At 35.4% G+C, this 11,440-nt stretch overlaps 1 protein-coding gene across 1 annotated transcript in view; it reads left to right on the forward strand.

Moving 5' to 3' along the window:
• The window catches only part of ppp1r16a (protein phosphatase 1, regulatory subunit 16A), a 66,037-nt gene extending 63,280 nt beyond the window's left edge, over positions 1 to 2,757 (forward strand). The window contains exons 10-11 of the mRNA XM_051666766.1: positions 464 to 626; positions 1,690 to 2,757. Coding sequence (XP_051522726.1) covers positions 464 to 626; positions 1,690 to 2,193 — 667 coding nt within the window. The 3' untranslated portion in view covers positions 2,194 to 2,757. The remainder of the gene's footprint in view (positions 1 to 463; positions 627 to 1,689) is intronic.
• Positions 2,758 to 11,440: the final 8,683 nt, after the last annotated feature.

Below are 11,440 nucleotides of genomic sequence, written 5' to 3' on the forward strand. Positions count from 1 at the left end.
GACTGGCAAAGCCATACATCATTAGTGTTGAAGTGTATAAAATCTATGTTTAGCATTAGCCAGCACTTTTATATTTGCTCTGATGTCAGGCACTCAGGCACCTAAGTACACATATTTTCACATCCCATATAACCAGGGCACTTTTAACAGGAATCTTAGAGGGTGACGAGTGTTGTCACCTCGGCACGCTGCAGGGGCTCTACTGCCAGAACCGAAGAGTGTGTATGGCTTGCTCTACTAGCCGCATCTGAAACAGTATCTAACGGCTTTTCTTTCTCCCTTATCTCCACTACTGTTCGAATGCACCTTGTGGGGGCACAAATGCTGTCACTATCCAGTCCTGAAAATCCCTCATTCTCAACAACCCCAGGGGAAATGCAAAATCTCAAATAATATAAAACTAGTTGTGTAGCCCTAGTGGCAATATGTAACACTGTGTGCGCTGTTGTTGTTGTGTGTGTAGTAAAGTTGTGCGGCGCACCAGCGTGAATGAGCGCAGCAGTCTGTACCGTAGAGAACATCAGAAAGAGGCCATAGTGTGGCAGGAGAGAGGACGACAGACAGATGTGCTGGATGATGATGAAGATGGACAGACGGATGCTGAACTCAACCCGCATGCTGCACTGGTGAGAACGTCTTCATGCATTGCTTCAAACTTGACAGAAATATCATTAATACAGATTACAAAAATCTCAGTAAATGAGCTTCCACATAACTCGTGGCGGGACACCGCTCAGTGCCAGCATCAATTGCCGCTTTGACTTCCAAATGAAAAGCACTGCACTGAACATCTTGAACATCTTGTTTTGACTTTAGTGCTAGCACCACCAGCATATTCATACGTCATCAGAATTGTCCGGTAATCATTAGCTGCCACTTCACAAGGTCAGCTGCAATGGTTCATTTTTGAAGTTGTTTGAAATTTGAGCACCAGAGGTAACTCTTGAGCTGAAACTTATTGGCCAATGGTGACATGAGTCATGTGGACATCACTTAATATCTTCTCTTTTGTCCACTTATAATGATAGTCAAGTATTTTGTGCCATAAACTGCATCTAACTGCATCTAACAAATCTAACTGCAGACAAACAGGAAAGTTTTATTTGCATTGAAATGGAGTTTCATCAGATTTCATTTGGTGACAAGATGTTGGTTAATTACATCTTGAATTGCCATCTTCCTGCACAGCTATTCAGGATATTTCTGTTGCGTTGTGCATCACACAACAAACAATGCAACCCATTAGTGCTCGACTGATATTAACTTTTTGTTGAGACTTAATTTTTGTTTGAGACGCTGATGACGTAGTCATGCTCTACAGTGTTTGGAAATGTCACAACCTGTGCCGTTGACTCGATGTTGATTTCGAACCCGGAAGACTAACATAATCCAAAAATCCCAAACTAACTATTTTCCTCCTAAAATAAAAATAAACGGACATCATCTTCCATGGAGAACCAACCTAAAAATGTATTATTTCTAGTTGACTATATTAAACTGGGTTATGAGAAACTATTTTAACATCCAAAAAAAGACAAATTTCAGCTTCTAAAAAATAAGATAATGATAATGATTGGTGTTTGTTGATTCACTGGCCTCTATTCATGATGTGCTTGTGTGTTCTATACACAGCAGTGAGCTCATAATGAAAGTTGAGGTTTCTCAAACTCTTTTTATCCTTTGATTTAGGTGTTGAGCTCTAATGCCCCCCCCATTCCTCCATCAGAGGACAGTGTGGTGGAGATGGCGGCTCAGGACACAGCATTAGGGAACGGCAGCACAGCGGCATTGTCTTCTCTTCCAGGAGAGCCCCAGGGCGGAGGGCGCATGGATAGGAGCGCCTCATACCAGCTCACTGCGGCCTCGGGTATCTCTAGTGGAGATAACATGAGCCGAGAGAGATCTCACCATACGCTAGCCGATCTCAAACGACAGAGAGCAGCGGCTAAACTGCAGAAGCACCCGGCGCCTCCTATACCTCTGACCACAGAGCCTCGGGACAAGCTTTTGGCCGAAGAGCCCGTCACAGTAGGGCTCCAGGACCCGCTAGAGGCTCCTTCATCAGTACAGCAAGATGTGATCCCTAGTGCAGTGTACTTCACTCCAGCTAGTGGAGATCCACCTCTGCTGAAGTTAAGAGCACCAGAAGAAGACACGAGCAACACAAAAGTGCCCTGCTGTGGACTCATGTAGAAGCAGTCAATGAACCCACATCTTCAGAAGACCATCCGTTCTGATCTGAACTCTCTAAGCAAACGCACAATATAAGGCAGGTACATGGAATTGAGTATACAGTGGTCCCATAAGTATTTGGACACTTAAGTCACACTTTAAAAATGTCTGAATGTCATTCGATAACAAAATGTCAAAGCAAGAAATATAAACAAAAGCACCTTTCCAGCAAATAAATTCACAAAAAGAAGTTTGTTTGGTTTGAAATGAAAAAACAATAGATATAGTGTTGAAAATTAAGACACTTTGTAGTTGTCAAACATTAGTGGAACACGTCCAGAGTTAATGTGCTGAACTACACCTGTTGTTACTCTGCTAGGGCACCTATGTGAACTTGAGGGGAACTGACTACATACATTACCTTGACACCAGCTGCGTAAAAGTCGTGGCAAAAATGGCTCCAAAAAGTAAAGTTAGTTCTGAGAAAAGCTTGAGCAGCATTTTAAAAAAAAAGACTTACTTTCTTCTGCAGAACACAAAGATTTTTAGAAGAATATCTCAGCTCTGTAGGTCCTTACAATGCAAGTGATCAGACCTTTGTAACTCCAAAAATCAAATAAAGGAAACATAAAAGTAATCCATTTGACTCCAGTGGTTAAATCCATATCTTTTTAAGCTATATGATAGGTGTGGGTGAGAAACAGATTAAATTTTTTAGTCCTTTTTGTACTCTAAATCATCACTTTCAGATGTGAAAGTGATACTAAAGAGGCACCACATGTGGCTTTCAGATGTGAAGGTGAAAGTGGTGATTTAGAGTAAAAAAAGGACTAAATGTATGATCTGTGTCTCACCCACACCTATCATATAGCTTCTAAAGATATGGATTTAACCACTGGAGTCATATGGATTACTTATGTTTCCGTTATGTGATTTTTGGAGCTACAAAGGTCTGATCACCATTCACTTGCACTGTATGGACCTACAGAGCTGAAATGTTCTTCTAAAAATCTTAATTTGTATTCTGTTGAAGAAAGTCACACACATCTGCGCTGGCATGAAGGTGAGTAAATGAAAATGTTCATTTTTGGGTGAACTATTCTTTTAAGCACAGATCACACTTGCTTTGATATTTTGTTATCCAATGCAGACTTTCAGAAATTTTTGTTTGTTACTTTAGGGTCCAAAAATGTCCAAATACTTTTTGGGGGTCACTGAACATATCCATGTCAAATTTTCACTCACAAATTATTGCACATGAAATCAAACTTTTCTAATTTTAGCACTAATATATTGAATATCAATACTAGTGAATTACATTCACTGGAAACCATATGACTCGTATGTAGAGATGGTGGACATCTAAACTGCTTCCTGACAGATGAGCACAAAAATAAAGACGTCAGAAAAAAAGGTGGCCACATTTGCAAAAAATGAAAAAACATTTTTTCATTCTGTGGATTAGTCACATTACTGGTAATATTTTGCACCATTTAAATTATTTCATTTCATTTAGTTGTTGTGGTCAGGCAGGTTTCAAAGCATACATTCTGGTGAATATGAAAACAGTGAAACGTTGTACTTAACCAGACCAAACATTCAGCAATACTCGCAACGTTTATGGATATAGAGCGCGTGCGGAGATTTGATTAAATGTTACATTTAGCCAATCATAATTCAGCGCACTTGCTTTTAAACTGATGGTATTACGATCAAAATTTCAGTTTTTGTGATGTAAATGCAGTACACCACTCCATGAAAAACACTCTTTGGTCTAGTAGAACCAGGGGGCAGAGTGAATAGTGTGTTTAATGCAAGCATAATAACTTTGTCTTAAGCAAGACATAAATATATGTCAATTTATATTAATTATAATTATACATCATTGTAATATGGATATGTAATTACATAAAATTATTTATTATTTATAATTATTTAAAGTTCTGAAGGTTAAGTAGAATTGTAGAGGAACCTCTACTTTGGCCTTCTAAAATGCTCAAAACAGTTTTTCAGAATTTTAACAGATTTATAATAATATAATACAAGTCAGATCAAAGTTCACAGTGGCTTTCCACATGTATATTACATCACATTACAGCTCAACCAGACACATTATATTTTATCATTAGAAAATTATACAAGACGGTAAACATACTGTTGTCTTATTTTCATACTAGGTTGAAGGGCTGATGCTTAAAAACTTTGCATAGATGTTGTCTTAAATAATTACAGGAAAATGCTAAAGGACCTCAACCAACACCCTGACATTTCAAATAAACAACAAAAAAGCTTTTGTATATTCAAGGATTTAGTGTATGAACATTCTGGGATGTCTGGAAAAAGTTCTGTAATGTGCATGTCTCTTGTCAATCATTTCATACTGATTTTGACTTTTAAAACAAAAAACATTTGCACATAAGGTTCTGTCCTCCATGATAAAATGAATGCTTATTGCTTGTGGATTTAAACTCTTTTTGATTCATCTGAAATAAATGTAAATAAATAATTTTAAAGTAAATAATATATTGAAGATCATGACAATGCACTAAATCGCTGTCTGAGACCAAATTTCAATAATGAAATGTTGAAGAAATGTAGACAGTAAATAGCATCATCATTGGTTGAATAAGGTTAAGTTATGGTTCAAGTGATTCAGTTGTTCTCGAACAATAACAATACTCATTCAGTCAGTTTGTGCGCACATGCACGCACATTCAATTAGCCGTTGACTCTAGTGTGACTGTATGTACTGCTTTATTTAAAGGCAGTTTAGCTTGATTTGACATCTTATAGTTATGTGTAAATAATCAGCATTCACAAATGTGAGGTGTTTTTGTATCATGTTTACTACAAGTGCTCTTGTTCTTTGTGTGATTTAAATGATGTATCTGCTCAGGATGAAAGTTCAAAATGATTAATCAATTATCTTTTTTGATTGACCTGGTTTCATAAAATCACATTTTTGCAAAATGAGTTTTATGTGCCTTGTTCTACATATCGATGCAGTTTTCTGGTGAAATAAACACTGTTCTCCACACAATACTATCTTATGACTTTGAAACACTTTTACTATAACACATGATATCAAAGACCAGATATTGAGACGCTTGCATTACCTAAATTATGTTTACAAGTGCGACTAATGCAGCGTTGGACATTGAACGTGGAAGTACGAGTCCAGCCCCGTGGGTGTCATAGAAGTGCCACGAAATGACGTGGTTGCTTCAGCAACTGCATATTTAATCTCACATTTGCTTTTATGACACTATCGGTTTGGTTTAGATGTAGGATTTAGGGTTGGGATGTTGGTTTTGTTTATTTAAATAAAAACAGATGAGGATTTTCAGGTTAATGCTCTATCATATCATATTTGCTTTTTATTACACTACTGGTTAGCTTCGGTTAAAGGTTTAGGAGGTAGGTTTTGTTCATTTAAAACTCTACGTATATATTAAAAACGTCATCTTTTTGGGAGAACTTGTTCTCACACACCAAATAATTTCATTTTGCAATAATGTTTCCACAGGCATGTAATTTTCATGAAATCAGGCTGACTATGGTAGATATCTTGTGCAGTATTCACATATCATTGCTGATTTAAACACATGATGAATTGTTACAAGAGAGCAACTTTTAAAATTCAGTTAAAAGCTGCTCCAGTCTTGCAGTGTAAAAAAAAAAAAAAAAAAAAAAAAAAAAATCTATCCAAATACTTACGAGTACTAAAGAGTTTCAAATGCAGTGTGGCTTGGTAAATATGAATGTTTCACTAAATAACAGTAATAACAAAACTGTACATTGATCATGTCTGATAACTTTTGTGTCTATTTCATATTAAGTTCTTCCCAGAATTTCTCAGTAGGCATTCATCCTGTCTTATACCATTCTTTTTTTTTATTTTTTTTTTGTATTTAATGAACTTTGTAAACTGTTTGTGTGTGTATGTTTTAGACAGGAATTCAGTTTGGTGATTTGTTTTGACTCAATGAAAAGAAAATGCTAAATTACATTACATCTAGTGAAATGTCTGAGATCATAAGAGCTATAACTATTATGTTGAGTATTTCACATTCATAAAATACCTAAAACATTATCATGAAAAATTAGGAATTATCTATGAGCAAATGTATATTTTACAAAACGTTATAGTTATGAACTTGATATTTTAGGATGTGGCACTGATGTATCATGTTTGTTTGTTTGTTTGTTTTTTTTGTAAATTTGATAGTCTACAGATGGCACTAGGAAAACTGAGATAAATATTTTCCTCCATAGTTTCAATTTATATGCATTAGTCAATATATTGTGTAAATTGATATCCCATCATTCAGGGATATTTTAGTTTGGTAGTTTTGGGATACTCTGGATTATGTAATCTAAACTCAACCTTGAAAAACATTTCAACTTGACATGTGGCGTTTACTGCTGGACAGCACTTTTGACATTGTGAAATACCTTCAATATAAAATTTGAAATACCCAAATATTCCATCTCTGTTTTTTGAACACCCATTTTCAGCTTGTGCTTCTTGTCCAAGTCAGTTACTTCCCCTTATGTTGAAATTGAGTGCTGATGTGTGTACATATACTCATAAAAGAGAAACCAGGGGCCATATGTATAAAACTTCTCAGAAATGCTCTTAACAATAGTCTTTAGCTTTGACTGAAGTGTAAAATATTTCTTAGCAAAAGAAGGACTTGTGTATGAGTAAAGAAGCTAAAAGTAACTTTCAGCAAAGTCATAGCCTAATATGGACCAGTCGGCGCTATGTCGCGTAAAAAAGTTTACGCTTAAAAGGTTAAAATCTCTGCCTACATAAGTCAGGCAAACGAGTCATCATTTGAAAGCTTTGTTACTTAAAATAACAAAATAAGGCCTCAAAATATTTGCATTGAAAATTAGCAAATGAAAGCTTTCACTCTCAGGAATGTGACCGTATATATAATTTTGTTGCCCTAATACCACAGTTTGAAAGATTTTCATTTTTCAAAAGAATCACAAAGTGAAATATGATTTCTGTAAGTCATCAAAAACAAATGTCACTTTTATGCTCCAATAGCTGCTGCTGTAAGCCCCAAATCATCAAAACATTTTTTTCAACTGTTGATGATAAAATATTTTATAACATCACAAATGGGAGGATCACAGCTTTCCAATGACACCTGGATTGATCTTCTAGTCCATTCAGAGGCCGAGATATTCAATGAAACATCAAGGGTGGAAGAGCACATCGGTGAGGGCTAAAATGCATTACAGCGCCACCTTCATTTCAGATCTGTATATTGTGATAGAATGAAAATCTTTATTTTTTACATGTTTACAAAGTTAGGACCAAAAAAAAAAAATAATAATCTGTTTATCATAAGACTATAAACGCACAATATTGTTTATGAATAATTAAAGTTTTTATTTTATTTGGGCGATTCTCTGAAAAATGAGACCAAATTTTTGCAAGTAGTCCACATACAGTATGTGTGAACGGTGAGCTTTTAAATTTGAGTGTGAAAAATTGCGGGTGGCAGCCCACAAATGCACCAGAGTTTAAGGGGTTAAGTGCTGACTAAGGCAACATTTAAGTGTTGTAAATTAAGGACTAAAGTGATATCTACCCACTGGTCACTCTCAACCACTGAATTTTCACATTATCATAACAAAGGAACAACTGCATATTGCAGAAAGACAATTTAAATCACTAAGTTAAGTGATGATAAACCAAATTCTTTGTTGTAATTCCATTACAGTTACTCATCTTAAAGTATTACTTGCGTTACAAGCAGGGGCCGACTGGGAAGATGTCCTTTTCTGCATATCGCGGTGCCGTTTTGCAGCCCTCTTCAGCCATTCGCAGCACGTTCGGCATAATGCGGCAGCCAGTTTCAGCTCATCACCGCCGGTTCGGACTGTTTCGCGGCCGGCCCACCGGGAAAAGTCCTGGTTCTCCCAATGGCCAGTCCGCCCCTTGTTACAAGTAACATTTCAAATAAATATGGTTTAATTAACAGGTAAATTTGACATTCAGCATAATATTTTAATCAAAATCAATATTTTAGTCAAAATTATTGCATATTAAACAGCAGACGGAATCTGTCAAAGCACCTGATATCCCACACGAAATGAGCTACAGTGCTCAGTTTTGGGCTCTTTTCAGATGCAGCTGTCTAGCTTTTTTTTTTTTTTTTCCCACAAAAATGCATTTTCACTACTGTAAAGTGATGTCACTAACAGAGGTTCTCCATGCAAGAGCAGACATCAAATTAATTATAATGAAATTCATTGTTAATTATTTTCATCATTGATTTATATAGTTTTAGTTAGAATTTCGTCGAAAAATGTTTAGATTTTTAAAACACTATTGGCAGTATTACATGCTAACATGAGGAGGACGTGACACAATAAGACATTCCCAATGTGAGTAAAATAGATTTATGTTTTGATTTTGTGAGTAAAGTAGTTAGTAGAGTAGATTTATGTAATGATTTTAATTTAACTAAGTACATAAGATGTTTGTGCATTGTGAAGCTGAGTATTGTAATTAACTCTTGGTATGATGTTGCCTCCAGGACTCCATGAGTCCTTTCTCAATCTTTGTGTTGTAGCTTAACTTATTTGTGTTTTTGCTTTATTTTGCTGTGTTATGGCTTAATTTCTTTGTGTTGTATGGAGTTATATGTGTGCTAAAAATTATTTTGAGCTCACAAAAAAGTTCTTTGACGCAAGATGATACTTTAAATGTGAAAAATGATATTTTTTTATGATATTATAATGATATTTTGCATGCACTTGAACTCAGTTTTGTAAAGCAATGTATCTTCTTGCAAAGATGAATTCATTTAAAAATAAAAATAACAATTGTGGTCAAATAGAGTCTGAATATGTGCTGTTGTCAATATTTGCACAGAATTCTTACATTAATGTTACTCAGGCTGTTAAGATTACCACACAGCAAATACGGGTATTTCATGCCCAGTGGCAGGTAATTTTGCTCATCTACCTGCCACTGTGGCGTGCGACCTGTAAGACATCTCGAAAGACATATTACAAGAAATGCTATTAGACACAAAGACGCACACTTGAAGAAACAAACGATGTTATTTTGAAGAACAGATGAAAGAAAAGCATTCAGCTCGCGTGTCTGATTCGCTGTGTATTCAGAGGGTCATAGGCACTTTGGCGCTCAAGCACGCAATGTGAGCGTGTTTTGCGGAACACGCATAGGAGTTCTCACAATTTCTTTTCTGTAAGTCATCTTGGAACAGTACGCAAGAATAGTGCAGTGGTGGAAAGAGTACTGATTTGTTTTACTAAAGTAAACGTACTGCTGCTGAATAAATAATTAACTTAAGTACAAGTAGAAGTACTGAGAAATATTATGACTCAAGTAAGAGTAAATAAGTAGTTTTCCGAAAAACTACTCAAGTAATTACGTTACAAGTAACTTTATGAAAATTATATTATATAGAGTATATGCTTCCATTTTTAGAACACAGACATTTTTGTTCTTGAAAGAAACTGATGCTTCCTTTCACCAAGGATGCATTAAATGGATCACAAATATTGCCAAAATCATTTATTGCAAATTATAATTACAGTTTGAAATAATTGTTTTAAGTGTTATTTATTCCATTTTTTTCTTTACCCGTGATGGCAAACATATACTGTGTCACCTATTCCTTACAAACGCATTCTAAAGTGCTACTTTGCTTTTAAAATAAGATTTTTTTTTCTTATTATTAGAACAATTGAAAATGGTTGCGCTACCATGCAGAAATCTGTATACAGTGGTTTTTCCCCCATTTGCTGAGGTATTGAGTTCTTACAAGTTGCTTGCACTTGCAAGTCAAAATTTGGTTTTAAAACTAGGCAAAAAGAAACACATTTCTCCTGAAATTCTATTTTCTCCTAAAGTCTATTGTTTTAGAGAGATTATGGCTATTCCATGCATTACTGTTTAAAAAAATAAAAATAAAGAATCTCTAACCAGGATAGAGAGGAATGTGGACAGCCAGATGTACAACAAAAAGACAAAGTAAATCACAGTCTCTAGTTTGAGAAAAAGACTCCTTACAGGTCCTAAACTTGGACAAACAGAACATTTTAAGAATACAACATTTATTTAAATAGAAATAGCCATTTGTAACATTCTAAATGTCTCTAAATCATCTCTAAACTACATAATGTGCATTGCGACAGAAACGCATTCCTATTTCAGGCTTATTCTTATTCACGTATGTCCAAGTATTTTGGCTATTAAGTTAACATACTGTACAAAACTAATATAATGCAATATCATAGAGGAGGAAATTTATCCTCTATGATATTGCAGCAATTATCCAGATATGGAATGAGATTAAGTAAACTGTCATCAGCTCCTACATGCCACTGAATAAAATAAAGCCAAAACAAACATTTCGCACAGTGTTTAGTGAGAGATATGATTGATTCAAACACTAAAAGTGGTTGTTCTGTATCTGTATTGTATTACAGTTGTAATAATAAAGTCTTAATTAACATTATGGTTATTTAACATATTGAGATATTAGTATTAAGTAAATTGTAGCATTTGGTTACATTGTTTTGTGATTTCTCATACCTTCTTTATATAACATCCATCCCTTGCACACTTTTGGCCTCTAGCAGGTGAGGCTTTTCAGACAGATTAACAGCAGCACAGGGCAGGGAAGTACAATACAGCACCGTGAGCGAGTGTGTTACTTACTAGGACAGTTTATTTTGAACAAGAGGGGCAAACAGTTACGGAATGTAATGCGGGAGTACAATACCAAACTGATGCGGATTGATATAAGCGTCTGTGTGCGCAATGGTGCGAGGAACCGGACAGCGGGAAAAAAATTATATTCATTGAAAAGCCAAAAGAAGATCGCAATGTATGTAATTGTAACTATATCAGATATTATTAATAAAACACGAGAACTCATTGTGTGGACATTTTTTTGCCCCCATATTTTGATTTTTTTTATTTTTTTTTTTTTATTTCGGTGGCCCCGAGTCCCCATTAATTTCCGACACCATTGGCATTGTATCTTTCGAAGGTTTTTTAAAAAGTTTGTTTTAGACATATAGTAGCAATTAAACAAGATATCCCCACATATATTGTGTTAATGTTTGACACAGTTAAAACACTGCCTACCTTAAAAACAAGTGAAGTTTGATCAGTGGTTAAACGTGTTCAGACGGTTCCCTCGTACCTGAATGAAGGGCTCCTTTCCAGAATAAAATTAAATATGCAGAAAATACAGTATTACAGTAG

Source organism: Myxocyprinus asiaticus, chromosome 32 (assembly GCF_019703515.2).
Source record: "Myxocyprinus asiaticus isolate MX2 ecotype Aquarium Trade chromosome 32, UBuf_Myxa_2, whole genome shotgun sequence".
NCBI lineage: Eukaryota > Metazoa > Chordata > Actinopteri > Cypriniformes > Catostomidae > Myxocyprinus > Myxocyprinus asiaticus.